The 15975-nt window shown below is 38.6% G+C and overlaps 1 protein-coding gene across 2 annotated transcripts in view; it reads left to right on the forward strand.

The window, feature by feature from the left end:
* The first annotated feature begins 14684 nt into the window (after nt 1-14684).
* afap1 (actin filament associated protein 1) overlaps nt 14685-15975 on the forward strand; it is an 89529-nt gene continuing 88238 nt past the window's right edge. The window contains exon 1 of one of the 2 annotated variants that reach the window (XM_088015098.1): nt 14685-14915. In XM_088015098.1, coding sequence (XP_087871224.1) covers nt 14879-14915 — 37 coding nt within the window. In that variant the 5' untranslated portion in view covers nt 14685-14878. The remainder of the gene's footprint in view (nt 14916-15975) is intronic. The other variant, XM_088015097.1, reaches the window with a different exon arrangement.

Raw genomic sequence — 15975 nt, forward strand, 5'->3', positions numbered from 1 at the left:
TCTTAAAATAAGCATTTTAGCAATGTTTTCCTCTCAGGTTAGTGGACAGCCTTGCGAAGCAAGGCTGTACATTGACATCAAACTTTGTTAAAATAAGCATTTTAGCAATTCTTTCACTCTTGTTAATTGACAGCCTTGCGAAGCAAGGCTGTACATTTATATCAAACTTTCTTAAAATAAGCATTTTAGCAATGTTTTTCTCTCAGGTTAGTGCAGAGAGAACTACAGATTTAAATCGCGGTTCCATCGGAGACAAGAAATTGCCCTCTTATATGCTTCAAAAAGTTTTCGGATTGCTCTTATGGATGCTGAACAGTAAGCCGCTTTGATCAGAAAAACTAACTGCTTCAAACAGTTAGAATTCTCTCTCCCTGTGTGTCTCACTAACATGATAGTTGAGCTGCTCTTTAGAACTACAATGACTGAAGGTCAGAACTACAACATGGCGGAACTCTCAGATACCACAGATTAGGGCTGAACTGGCATTTAGAACTACTTGCTGTTTTGGGCATTATATAGTTGGATTAACCCAACCACTGTTACACATTTTATTGCTGTGGTCAATTAAAATAAAGCTTAATGAAAATTTCAAAATAAAAGCCTTCATATTTTTCACATCAGCTTTGGGCTTTATGTGAAATGTTTAAACAAACTACTGTTACACATTGAATTGGTGTGGTGGTTAAAATGAAGCCTACTGAAAGTTTCAAAATAAAAGTCTGCATATTCCTCTCATGGTAGTGCAACGCCGTAGGCGTTGCAATAATATTAAGCTTTTTTCGCATTTTTTTTCCTCAGGATAGTGAACTGCCTTGCGCAGCAAGGCAGTTCATTAACATTAGCACAAGTTTAGCATTTTACTGCCCCCACTAGTGCACTGCCTTGCGCAGCAAGGCAGTGCATTAGCATTAGCATTAGCCTTTTCCCTAAAGGTAGCTATTAGATAATTTTCTTACTTATTAGCGATGTTCAGTATACTGAATGGAGTAAATCAATGACAGAAAACATGCTAGTGATGCCACACATCCTACATGAATATTAGTCTTCATGCTAATATTAGCATTTTGGCTTATGCATTAATTTCAACATACTGAATGGTACAGGTACAGTTTAGTCAACATGTTTCTGACTCACCACAGGTTATTGACTACATTGCAGCTTTCTTTAGCATTAATGCTAATTTTTTGCATCAGAAGGCTTGATTAAAAAGCGACGGGCACACTTTGGCATGCCCCTCAAAATTTCTGCGGAATTTTCTAGTTATTATAACAACTTCTTCCATTACCGTTAATGCGGCTCGTACCGCTGCGTGCCCACCCACAAAAGTGGTATCAAAACGTGTGTCTCGATCCCGGCATTGGAGCTATTACTTTTATTGGGGATCGGAGTTACGACGGCGACGTAAAAAGCGAAAAACGAGCGAAATTTCCAACTGCCGAAACCTTAGAGTGTAACTGAAACCAACTGCCGCTTTTTAGAGTGAGAAAAAGAGTGGAATTTTGACCCCAAAATAATTTTGAAATCGCTCTCATGGGTGCAAAAATTGCTCTATTGGTATGAAAGTCGGTCATGACATTGATACGAATGCCTGCTCCGGTAAAATGTTTTCAAAATTTCCCTAGGGCTTATGGTTTTCGGTCCAGGTGCTTCAGAGCAAAGTTTTGGGACAGGATAACTGACGCTCCTCTCCAGTGTTTTACATACATTTCTGAAAAATCTCTGAGCTCAGCGCACACCATTTTTCTCTCATCACTGCAATTACTGTGATTGAGCTACAGATATGAATCGCGGTAATAGATGAGATGAGAAATAGCCCTCTCATATGCTTCAAACGGTTTTTGGATCGGACTTACGGAACCCGAACGGGAAGCAGTCGTTCGGACTGCTTTTTCCATTAAAACTGACTGGGTGTCTCATAAAGATAGATAAGTCTGACACACACAGGGCACTTTCATCACTATAGCAACAGAATGCAGAGAGGGAGAACTGCTGGGGTTTGGACTACAAAGACTCTGTAGTTCTAAATATGGCGGAACACTTTAATGCAGAGGGCAGAGCAGAAGGTCAGAACTACAACATGGCGGAACACTCAATTATTACAGAGGAGGCCTGAGCTGGCAGTTAGAACTACTTCCTGTTTTGGGCATTATACAGGTGGATTAACCAAACCACTGTTACACATTGGATTAGTGTGGTTATGAAAATTAAGTTTACTGAAAGTTTCAAAATAAAACTCTGAAAATTGCACTGACAAAAGTGCATCGCCGTAGGCGATGCAAAAATGAAAATCTTTTTTTTATGTTTTTTTTCTCAGGATAGTGAACTGCCTTGCGCAGCAAGGCAGTTCATTAACATTAGCATTTCATGGTTGTCTTAAAGATTGAAATCCTTCCCCAGCTTTCTGTCTCACACACACAGCAGTTGGCTGAGGGCCAATCGCTAGAGCAACAGAATCCAGAGAAAGGCTGCTGGTTTGGACTACAAACCAGCAGCCATAACTGCCATAACTGTAGTTCTATCTATGGCCAAGACTCAGTTAAAATAGAGGCCTGACCAGCATGTCAGAACTACAACATGGCGGAACACTCAATTATTACAGAGGAGGAGTTGGCTGGTATTATAAACAACTTGTGCTTTGAGCATTATATAACTGATTTAACCTGATCACTATTACACATGAAATTAGTGTGGCAATTTCAAATGAAGCTTATTGAAATTTTTCAAAATAAAAGCCTTGACAATTTTTACATCATGTAATTGCTCTTTTTACATACATTTCTGCAAAAAGTTCTGAGCTCAGCGCACACCATTTTTCTCTCATCACTGCAATTACTGTGAATGAGCTACAGATATGAATCGCGGTACTAAATGAGACGACAAATAGCCCTCTCATACGCTTCAAACGGTTTTCGAATACGTATCACGGTTCCCGAATGGAAAGGAGTTGTTCGAACAGCTTTTTGGAGTGAAACTGGCTGGCTCAAACAGATAGAATTGTTTCTCCCCCTGTCTGGAGAAACACAGGGGGAGGCTTGATCACTATAGCAACAGAACACAGACAAAAGCCAAACTGCTCCTTAGGACTACAAAAACACCATCTTTGTAGTTCTAAACACGATGGAACACTTTACTACAGAGGCCTGAGCAGAAGGTCGGAAGGTCAACATGGTGGAACCCTCAATCATTACAAAGGAGGGCTGAGCTGGCAGTTAAGAAGTACATAATGGTGGAACTCTGACTTATTACAGAAAGAAGGTGAGCAGAATGTTATAACTACAGACAGGGCAGAATGTTCTGGGCATTATATATAAACTGGTTTAACCCAACCACTGTTAGATATTGGATTAGTGTGGCCATTTAAAATGAAGCTTACTGAAAATTTCAAAATAAAAGCCTGAATATTCCTCTTGGGCCTTTATTATGTTTTTCTCTCAGGTTAGTGCAGAGACAACTACAGATTTAAATCGTGTTTCCATCGGAGACAAGAAATTGCCCTCTTATATGCTTCAAAAAGTTTTCGGATTGCTCTTATGGATGCTGAACAGTAAGCCGCTTTGATCAGAAAAACTAACTGCTTCAAACAGTTAGAATTCTCTCTCCCTGTGTGTCTCACTAACATGATAGTTGAGCTGCTCTTTAGAACTACAATGACTGAAGGTCAGAACTACAACATGGCGGAACTTTCAGATACCACAGATTAGGGCTGAACTGGCATTTAGAACTACTTGCTGTTTTGGGCATTATATAGTTGGATTAACCCAACCACTGTTACACATTTTATTGCTGTGGTCAATTAAAATGAAGCTTAATGAAAATTTCAAAATAAAAGCCTTGATATTTTTCACATCAGCTTTGGGCTTTATGTGAAATGTTTAAACAAACTACTTTTACACATTGAATTGGTGTGGTGGTTAAAATGAAGCCTACTGAAAGTTTCAAAATAAAAGTCTGCATATTCCTCTCATGCTAGTGCAACGCCGTAGGCGTTGCAATAATATTAAGCTTTTTTCGCATTTTTTTTCCTCAGGATAGTGAACTGCCTTGCGCAGCAAGGCAGTTCATTAACATTAGCACAAGTTTAGCATTTTACTGCCCCCACTAGTGCACTGCCTTGCGCAGCAAGGCAGTGCATTAGCATTAGCATTAGCCTTTTCCCTAAAGGTAGCTATTAGATAATTTTCTTACTTATTAGCGATGTTCAGTATACTGAATGGAGTAAATCAATGACAGAAAACATGCTAGTGATGCCACACATCCTACATGAATATTAGTCTTCATGCTAATATTAGCATTTTGGCTTATGCATTAATTTCAACATACTGAATGGTACAGGTACAGTTTAGTCAACATGTTTCTGACTCACCACAGGTTATTGACTACATTGCAGCTTTCTTTAGCATTAATGCTAATTTTTTGCATCAGAAGGCTTGATTAAAAAGCGACGGGCACACTTTGGCATGCCCCTCAAAATTTCTGCGGAATTTTCTAGTTATTATTATTATAACAACTTCTTCCATTACCGTTAATGCGGCTCGTACCGCTGCGTGCCCACCCACAAAAGTGGTATCAAAACGTGTGTCTCGATCCCGGCATTGGAGCTATTACTTTTATTGGGGATCGGAGTTACGACGGCGACGTAAAAAGCGAAAAACGAGCGAAATTTCCAACTGCCGAAACCTTAGAGTGTAACTGAAACCAACTGCCGCTTTTTAGAGTGAGAAAAAGAGTGGAATTTTGACCCAAAAATAATTTTGAAATCGCTCTCATGGGTGCAAAAATTGCTCTATTGGTATGAAAGTCGGTCATGACATTGATACGAATGCCTGCTCCGGTAAAATGTTTTCAAAATTTCCCTAGGGCTTATGGTTTTCGGTCCAGGTGCTTCAGAGCAAAGTTTTGGGACAGGATAACTGACGCTCCTCTCCAGTGTTTTACATACATTTCTGAAAAATCTCTGAGCTCAGCGCACACCATTTTTCTCTCATCACTGCAATTACTGTGATTGAGCTACAGATATGAATCGCGGTAATAGATGAGATGAGAAATAGCCCTCTCATATGCTTCAAACGGTTTTTGGATCGGACTTACGGAACCCGAACGGGAAGCAGTCGTTCGGACTGCTTTTTCCATTAAAACTGACTGGGTGTCTCATAAAGATAGATAAGTCTGACACACACAGGGCACTTTCATCACTATAGCAACAGAATGAGGGAGAACTGCTGGGGTTTGGACTACAAAGACTCTGTAGTTCTAAACATGGCGGAACACTTTAATACAGAGGGCAGAGCAGAAGGTCAGAACTACAACATGGCGGAACACTCAATTATTACAGAGGAGGCCTGAGCTGGCAGTTAGAACTACTTCCTGTTTTGGGCATTATACAGGTGGATTAACCAAACCACTGTTACACATTGGATTAGTGTGGTTATGAAAATTAAGTTTACTGAAAGTTTCAAAATAAAACTCTGAAAATTGCACTGACAAAAGTGCATCGCCGTAGGCGATGCAAAAATGAAAATCTTTTTTTAATGTTTTTTTTCTCAGGATAGTGAACTGCCTTGCGCAGCAAGGCAGTTCATTAACATTAGCATTTCATGGTTGTCTTAAAGATTGAAATCCTTCCCCAGCTTTCTGTCTCACACACACAGCAGTTGGCTGAGGGCCAATCGCTAGAGCAACAGAATCCAGAGAAAGGCTGCTGGTTTGGACTACAAACCAGCAGCCATAACTGCCATAACTAGTTCTATCTATGGCCAAGACTCAGTTAAAATAGAGGCCTGACCAGCATGTCAGAACTACAACATGGCGGAACACTCAATTATTACAGAGGAGGAGTTGGCTGGTATTATAAACTACTTGTGCTTTGAGCATTATATAACTGATTTAACCTGATCACTATTACACATGAAATTAGTGTGGCAATTTCAAATGAAGCTTATTGAAATTTTTCAAAATAAAAGCCTTGACAATTTTTACATCATGTAATTGCTCTTTTTACATACATTTCTGCAAAAAGTTCTGAGCTCAGCGCACACCATTTTTCTCTCATCACTGCAATTACTGTGAATGAGCTACAGATATGAATCGCGGTACTAAATGAGACGACAAATAGCCCTCTCATACGCTTCAAACGGTTTTCGAATACGTATCACGGTTCCCGAATGGAAAGGAGTTGTTCGAACAGCTTTTTGGAGTGAAACTGGCTGGCTCAAACAGATAGAATTGTTTCTCCCCCTGTCTGGAGAAACACAGGGGGAGGCTTGGTCACTATAGCAACAGAACACAGACAAAAGCCAAACTGCTCCTTAGGACTACAAAAACGCCATCTTTGTAGTTCTAAACACGATGGAACACTTTACTACAGAGGCCTGAGCAGAAGGTCGGAAGGTCAACATGGTGGAACCCTCAATCATTACAAAGGAGGGCTGAGCTGGCAGTTAAGAAGTAAATAATGGTGGAACTCTGACTTATTACAGAAAGAAGGTGAGCAGAATGTTATAACTACAGACAGGGCAGAATGTTCTGGGCATTATATATAAACTGGTTTAACCCAACCACTGTTAGATATTGGATTAGTGTGGCCATTTAAAATGAAGCTTACTGAAAATTTCAAAATAAAAGCCTGAATATTCCTCTTGGGCCTTTATTATGTTTTTCTCTCAGGTTAGTGCAGAGACAACTACAGATTTAAATCGTGTTTCCATCGGAGACAAGAAATTGCCCTCTTATATGCTTCAAAAAGTTTTCGGATTGCTCTTATGGATGCTGAACAGTAAGCCGCTTTGATCAGAAAAACTAACTGCTTCAAACAGTTAGAATTCTCTCTCCCTGTGTGTCTCACTAACATGATAGTTGAGCTGCTCTTTAGAACTACAATGACTGAAGGTCAGAACTACAACATGGCGGAACTTTCAGATACCACAGATTAGGGCTGAACTGGCATTTAGAACTACTTGCTGTTTTGGGCATTATATAGTTGGATTAACCCAACCACTGTTACACATTTTATTGCTGTGGTCAATTAAAATGAAGCTTAATGAAAATTTCAAAATAAAAGCCTTGATATTTTTCACATCAGCTTTGGGCTTTATGTGAAATGTTTAAACAAACTACTTTTACACATTGAATTGGTGTGGTGGTTAAAATGAAGCCTACTGAAAGTTTCAAAATAAAAGTCTACATATTCCTCTCATGCTAGTGCAACGCCGTAGGCGTTGCAATAATATTAAGCTTTTTTCGCATTTTTTTTCCTCAGGATAGTGAACTGCCTTGCGCAGCAAGGCAGTTCATTAACATTAGCACAAGTTTAGCATTTTACTGCCCCCACTAGTGCACTGCCTTGCTGCGCAAGGCAGTGCATTAGCATTAGCATTAGCCTTTTCCCTAAAGGTAGCTATTAGATAATTTTCTTACTTATTAGCGATGTTCAGTATACTGAATGGAGTAAATCAATGACAGAAAACATGCTAATGATGCCACACATCCTACATGAATATTAGTCTTCACGCTAATATTAGCATTTTGGCTTATGCATTAATTTCAACATACTGAATGGTACAGGTACAGTTTAGTCAACATGTTTCTGACTCACCACAGGTTATTGACTACATTGCAGCTTTCTTTAGCATTAATGCTAATTTTTTGCATCAGAACGCTTGATTAAAAACCGACGGGCACACTTTGGCATGCCCCTTAAAATTTCTGCGGAATTTTCTAGTTTATATCTTTATTTTTCTTCCATTACCGTTAATGCGGCTCGTACCGCTGCGTGTACCCCCACAAAAGTGGTATCAAATCGTGCGGCTCGATGCCGAGAAGGGAGCTATTATTTTTATTGGGATTCTGTGTAAAAATCACGACATAATTTTAAAAAAACGAGAAAAGTTTAGGCTGAATGTCTCACAGAATCACTAAGATTTCTCTCTGAAACACACACACAGGACAGTGGAGGTCTGACTCCAAAACTCTCTTTAACTCTCCCTCACAGGCACAAATAGCGGCCTATTGATCTCAAAGTTGGTCATGACATAGATACACATGCCTGCTCCCGTAAAATGTTTTCAAAATTTTCCTAGGACTTATGGTTTTTTGTCAAGGCCCTGAGAACGACGCTGGGTGTCTCACAAGTATAGAAACAAGGGAGAGAGCCAGCCCAGGTGCAGATAATTAATTACCATAGCAACGGGTTCTAGACAGAGGCAGTGAGTATTCCCACAGCGCTGAATCAGATCTCACAATGTATTGTGGGAAGAATACATATTTCCTGTGACTATTCATGTTTTGCTTACATAAAATTATTACTTGTATGAATTTTTGAGTGTAAATTAAAATCTTTACTATGAAAATTGAAATTGTTTTTAGATATTAACTATTACCAACTTTCTTCATGTTTTTTATTTTGGACCATGAGTGAGAACCACATGTGTGAAGCTTATAGTCGTCGGTCTCGCTTTTCAATGGTGACACATATATCATAATATACCTGACAATATTCACATCTACGCTATGCTAGTGTTGGGTTAAGTATGTCAGACCTGCATATATCTAATTTTCATGACAAATTTGAAACGCTCGGTTTAAAGGGATGGGCACAGGTGGCAGGCCCCTTAAAATTTCTGCAGGAATTTTCTAGTTATAACATCTTCTTCCATTACCGTTAATGCGGCTCGTACCGCTGCGTGCCCACCCACAAAAGTGGTATCAAAACATGCGGCTCGATCCCGGCATTGGAGCTATTACTTTTAGTGGGATTCTGTGTAAAAATGACGACATAAATTGAGAAAAACGAAAAAACTTGAGTCTGAGGAACTCACAGCGTCACTAAGATTTCTCTCTGAAACACACACACAGCACAGTGGAGGTCTGACTCCAAAACTCTGTTTAACTCCCCCTCACAGGCACAAATAGCGGCCTATTGATCTCAAAGTTGGTCATGACATAGAAACACATGCCTGCTCCTGTAAAATGTTTTCAAAATTTTCCTGGGGCTTATGGTTTTTTGTCAGGGTCCTGGAGACCAACGCTGGGTGTCTCACAAGTATAGAAACCAGCATCTTGTCTGACAGAGAGAGCCAGCCCAGGTGCAGATAATTAATTACCATAGCAACGGGTTCTAGACAGAGGCAGTGAGTATTCCCACAGCGCTGAATCAGATCTCACAATGTATTGTGGGAAGAATACATATTTCCTGTGACTATTCATGTTTTGCTTACATAAAATTATTACTTGTATGAATTTTTGAGTGTAAATTCAAATCTTTACTATGAAAATTGAAATTGTTTTTAGAAATTAACTATTACCAACTTTCTTCATGTTTTTTTATTTTGGACCATGAGTGAGAACCACATGTGCGAAGCTTATAGTCGTTGGTCTCAGATTGAATTTCACTGATTTGGGGTTTATACCTTGCTTTTCAATGGTTACTTAGATTATCTATTTCTAGGATATGTTGGACTTTTTGTACAATTTCTTTTATTCAAAAAGTCTCTTGTAGTTAAACATTGATTGGCGATTTGCCAGGCAAAATCTTACTGTTTGTTTGTTATTTACATTTCTCCATATTTTCCTAATACTTTCCTCATTAAATTTTTCTATAAGTGTTAATTTTTCATGTCTAGACAATTTTATTTCTATATTCTGTCTTTTCACTAATTCCGGTGTTAATTCCTCAATACCTCCTTTAAGTTCTTGTACTACTGAATTGAACATTGCCGGGTAAAAGTCCGAAAAGGGTGAAAGTAAAGTAACCCTCTTTCCCCATGTCCTAGAATTAGATGTGGTGACAACGAGACGATAAAACATCTATTTTGGATTTGCCCCATTGATAAAGAACATGGGAATTATTGAAACCATGGTTGTGGGAATTAAAACAAGAAGAGATAACCTATGACAAAATTGTTTATGGATTTTTAAAAGAAGAAAGGGGGAAAAGTGAATTGATGTGGTGGATAGTGGTAAATTGTATTAAAGAAGCAATATGGAAGGCTAGAAACATTTATATATCTAAGCAATATGAGATAGGTGAAAATAATGTGATAAAGATTGTGGGTTCTTTAGTGAAGGACTACATGTGGAAAATGAAATTTGGAGAAAAAAAAGTAATGAGGATATTAGCATATGGAAAGTGCCGGAACATTTACATAATATTGTTAATTAAGGAGTTTTTGTTGCAAGTCCCTTTCCCCCCTTCCCCCCTCAGCAGGTGATTAGAAATGTCATCAAAGATTGTTTTTGTTGTTTTTTTTTTGTGTAAGTACAAGTCTTACTCACTTTTTTAGAAAGAAGTGATGTATGTTAAAGGGATATTGTAATTTTTGTTACAAAAAAAGGTAAAGTGTTTATTTCTTTGTGAAGAACTAATAAATACTATTGAAATTGAAAAATTGATTCATTTTCTGTATATCCCTATGATATATGTGATAGTATTTTAAGACATGTATGTTAGACCACTGTGGATCTCTTTATCAGGACAAATCTAAAATGCTGCGATTAAGGTGATTGGCACACTCTGTCAGGCCCCTTAAAATTTCTGCAGGAATTTTCTAGTTCCATATTTTTCTTCTGTTACTGTTAATGCAGCTTGTACCGCTGCGTGCCCACCCACAAAAGTGGTATCAAAACGAGCGGCTCGATCCCGGCATTTGAGCTATTACTTTTAGTGGGATTCTGAGATAAAATGACGACATAAATTGAGAAAAACGAGAAAAGTTTAGTCTGAGTGTCTCACAGAATCACAAAGATTTCTCTCTGAAACACACACACAGCACAGTGGAGGTCTGACTCCAAAACTCTGTTTAACTCCCCCTCAGAGGCACAAATAGAGGCCTATTGATCTCAAAGTTGGTCATGACATAGATACACATGCCTGCTCCTGGAAAATGTTTTCAAAAATTTCCTAGGGCTTATGGTTTTTTGTCAGGGTCCTGGAGACCAACGCTGGGTGTCTCACAAGTATAGAAACCAGCATCTTGTCTGATCATTAATTACCATAGCAACGGGTCCTAGACAGAGGCAGTGAGTATTCCCACAGCGCTGAATCAGATCTCACAATGTATTGTGGGAAGAATACATATTTCCTGTGACTATTCATGTTTTGCTTACATAAAATTATTACTTGTATGAATTTTTGAGTGTAAATTAAAATCTTTACTATGAAAATTGAAATTGTTTTTAGAAATTAACTATTACCAACTTTCTTCATGTTTTTTATTTTGGACCATGAGTGAGAACACCATGTGCGAAGCTTATAGTCGGATTGAATTTCTCTGACTTTGGGTTTATACCCTGCTTTTCAATGGTGACTCATATTGTTATAATACACCTGACAATATTTACAGTTACTGTGTTGTAGTGGTGGGATAAATATGTCAGATCTGCATATATCTATTTTTCACGGACGCTGGGTTTAAAATGATGGGCACAGTTGGCAGGCCCCTTAAAATTTCTGCAGGAATTTATATCTTTATTTTTCTTCCATTACCGTTAAGTACCTCTGCGTGTGTACCCCCACAAAAGTGGTATCAAATCGTGCGGCTCGATGCCGAGAAGGGAGCTATTACTTTTAGTGGGATTCTGAGATAAAATGATGACATAAATTGAGAAAAACAAAAAAAATTTGAGTCTGAGGAACTCACAGCATCACTAAGATTTCTCTCTGAAACACACACACAGCACAGTGGAGGTCTGACTCCAAAACTCTGTTTAACTCCCCCTCACAGGCACAAATACAGGCCTATTGATCTCAAAGTTGGTCATGACATAGATACACATGCCTGCTCCCGTAAAATGTTTTCAAAATTTTCCTAGGGCTTATGGTTTTTTGTCAGGGTCCTGGAGACCAACGCTGGGTGTCTCACTAGTATAGAAACCTGCATCTTGTCTGACAGAGAGAGCCAGCCCAGGTGGAGATCATTAATTACCATAGCAATGGGTCCTAGACAGAGGCAGTGAGTATTCCCACAGCGCTGAATCAGATCTCACAATGCATTGTGGGAAGAATACATATTTCCTGTGACTATTCATGTTTTGCTTACATAAAATTATTACTTCTCTGAATTTTTGAGTGTAAATTAAAATCTTAAGTATGAAAATTGAATTTTTTTTTTTAGAAATTAACTATTACCAACTTTCTTCATGTTTTTTTTTTTTTTTTTTTTTTTTTGGACCATGAGTGAGAACCACATGAGCGAAGCTTATAGTCGTAGGTCTGAATTTCACTGTCTAGGGGTTTATACCCTGCTTTTCAATGATGTTGCATATCATCATCATAATACACCTGACAATAGTTACAGCTATTGTGTACTAGTGTTGGGTTAAGTGTGTCAGACCTGCATATATCTGTTTTTCACTGCAAATTTGAAACGCTGGGTTTGCAGTGATGGGCACACTTGGCAGGCTCCTTAAAATTTCTGCAGGAATTTTCTAGTTATAGATTATTTATTTTTCTTCCGTCACCGTTAATGCGGCTCGTACCGCTGCGTGTACCCCCACAAAAGTGGTATCAAATCGTGCGGCTCGATGCCGAGAAGGGAGCTATTACTTTTAGTGGGATTCTGAGATAAAATGACGACATAAATTGAGAAAAACGAGAAAAGTTTAGTCTGAGTGTCTCACAGAATCACAAAGATTTCTCTCTGAAACACACACACAGCACAGTGGAGGTCTGACTCCAAAACTCTTTTTAACTCCCCCTCACAGGTACAAATAGCGGCCTATTGATCTCAAAGTTGGTCATGACATAGATACACATGCCTGCTCCTGTAAAATGTTTTCAAAATTTTCCTGGGGCTTATGGTTTTTTGTGAGGGTCCTTGAGACCTACGCTGGGTGTCTCACAAGTATAGAAACCAGCATCCTGTCTGACAGAGAGCGCCAGCCCAGGTGCAGATAATTAATTACCATAGCAACGGTTCTAGACAGAGGTAGTGAGTAGTCTCACAGCGCTGAATCAGATCTCACAATGCATTGTGGGAAGAATACATATTTCCTGACTATTCATGTTTTGCTTATATAAAATAATTACTTCTCTGAATTTTTGAGTGTAAATTAAAAATTTTAGTATGAAAATTGAATTTTTTTTAATTTTTTTTTTTTTGGAAATTAACAATTACCAACTTTCTTAATGTTTTTTTTATTTTGGACCATGAGTGAGAACCACATGTGCGAAGCTTATAGTCGTCGTTCTCGGATTGAATTTCACTGACTTTGGGTTTATACATTGAATTTCAATGGTTACTCATATCATCATCATAATATATCTCACAACAGCTACAGTTACTGTGTGCTAGTGGTGGGTTAAGTATGTCATACCTGCATATATATCTATTTTTCTTGGCAAATTTGAAAGACTGTTTTTAAAGTGATGGGTGCACTTGGCAGGCCCCTTAAAATTTCTGCAGGAATTTTCTAGTTCTCTATGTATTCTCTTATTTATTTATGTTCTATTTATCTATTTTATAGCTATTTTTATGAAAAGGCTTACATTTAGTGAGGATTATGTTAACCTGGGTTACACCTGCATACAGCCCTGACTGGTGGATTGCTGCAGATATGGTTGTCCTCTCTAACAATTGAGATCAGGACCTTTTGATGGCCATGTCAAAATATCAACTTTGTTCTTTTAAGTCACTTTGCAATGACTTTGACTGTACTTAGGTTTATTCTCCAATTTTAAAGCCAAAAATCCTTGGCAGAACTTTGTTTTGATTAGCATTGCAACCTTGTGGCCAATCGCATGTATTTAAGAATTTGATTGTGTGTATCTGCAAAGTGCAAAATGCTTTTTTTTATGTTTCCTTGATGTAATGATTTCGTCTTTGCTCCCTTTCTGGCCTTTCAGCCTATTTAGGTACGCAACATTTTCCCGGTGGATAATTGTCTTTTTAGATTCAGCAGCAGCTTCACAAGATCTTTGACTTTTGTTCTGAGGTCATCTTACAACATTTCAGACCTAAACACTTTGATTTCTGGAACACAGAACTCATCTATATGATGATGTATTATTCCCTTCATGTCTATACTTGTGTAATTGTTTGAACAGATCGATGAGGCACCTTCAAATTTTTGGAAATTGTTCCTAAGGATGAACCAGACTTGAGGACCATTGTCTTCCTTGGCTGATTTCTTTTGAGTTTTCCATCAAGTCAAATCAGATTAACTCACATGTGTGGGTTTATCTAGCAAAAATTTCCAAAGCCATGAAATCATCATTTGGGCTTTCCCCTCATTATTTGAGCCGTTTTGCATGTAAACTTTGATTTTGCCAGGAGTCCTGGCATTTTAGCAAATAGCACTAATTTTGGTCATTCTAACTGACCAACAAGATAAGTTTTGTCTGATTTAGCTTTAGACAATGTGAAAAAATTATGGGTGTGGCTTTTTGTTCACTTGTGGTGTATCATATTGGTTCCAAAGCAGATATTCTGATTTTAAAATCTGAATATCTTGATTTTAAGGTCATTCAAAGGGGGGAAAAAATATACCCTCCACATTTTCCCCAGTCCAAACCCCATAATTTTCAGATATTCATATGTTATTCAATATTCTCTTTCTTCCCGGCAGTACGTTTGTCAGGTAAATATACCGAAAAGAGATCGATGAGCTTTGTTAGATACAGAAGTATACTGTCCATGCAGGCAGTTCGTGGGAGTGGGATATGATGGGAGGGGAGGAGGAACAGAGGGAGGGATCAGAAAGATTCGGAGAAAAAGTTTGAAAGGAACAAGAAAGCTCCAGCAGCCGGCGGTTCGACGGAAAAAGAGCTATAAAGAGGGAAACGACCCGGACCGTGAGGATTTTTATTGCTGGTCCTCGAGCCACTGGGCGCGCGCCTCCTGCCGTGTATACGTGATCTCGTGGATTAAATGAGTTTGAACTCACGATGAGGAGTGAGCCCATTCTATTCGCTTGCAGCAGGGGTGAGTAGTCGCCTTTTGAGTCTCTAAATACAGGAAAACGCTTTATTTTCACTTTTCGGTGTCGCTGTCGGCCATTTTTTATCTTTTGGGCTGGTTTTACTGGGGCTTCATCCAGTTAGACCGGCTCCTAAGAGAAAGAAAAGTTACTTTTGCAACTGGCCTCGGGCGGCTACACGCACGCGCTCACGTTAAGAGGGAGTCGTATTGGTAAAAGGTGTGCGGGTTCAGCTGGCTGGGGGAGTTTGGGTGGAAGGGGGAGAAACAGCTGGCTCCTCCTTAAGGTCTGGGCCAGAATGATCTCAGTCTGGTTTGGGTAAGATGCCGCAGCTTTCTTTCCTGTCCGTCACCTACACAGTAAAGTGTAAAGTGTTGATGCTGTTGCCTTCCACATTAGGTTTCAGCATAATACGTTTCTCATCATATTTCTTCAGTGCTTCACTTTTTATGTGCCCCAGATTTCACTAAAAAAGTTCACAGTGTCACTGCTGAAGCACAACAGAAGCATTAATTTGCCACTTTTTCACATTTGGTGAAACAAAACAAATATACTTTGATGTATTTATTTGAAAACTTTGTTTTTTATGCTGAATTTTCTCTGTGGTGTTTTAAATTTAAATATAAAAAATATTCTTTACATACATTTAATAGTTATTCCAAAGTGGATTACATAATAAAAATGAAATTAAAACATGCATGGTTTTCAAAGGGATGGTAAATAAATAGGTCTGAACTTTGACTAGTTCATTCTAACCCATGAATATGCAATGATCCAAGAAATTCAGATTTGTCGTCCTAATGGACAATGGTCTTAATTCTTTTACAGCCTCTGTAACAGTTTTTTCTTTTTCTCCAAGGATTGTATTTAGCTTCATGCATCTTAAACTGGCCTCAATTTTCCTGCTGATTTCATGTCCCGTATGATTCCATTAGTTGTTGACGAGCACTGCTAATTCACCTGATTTGCTTTTGTTGCTCCTCTTTATATCTGTCTGCTGTATGGTTAGAAAGCTAGGCAAAGAGACATTGGAGTCTGTAAGGGATTTTTTATAACTTCTTCCTC

The sequence above is a fragment of the Poecilia mexicana genome, unplaced genomic scaffold, assembly GCF_051168715.1.
Source record: "Poecilia mexicana isolate PSO_F unplaced genomic scaffold, ASM5116871v1 scaffold_18, whole genome shotgun sequence".
In the NCBI taxonomy this organism is placed as follows: Eukaryota; Metazoa; Chordata; class Actinopteri; order Cyprinodontiformes; family Poeciliidae; genus Poecilia; species Poecilia mexicana.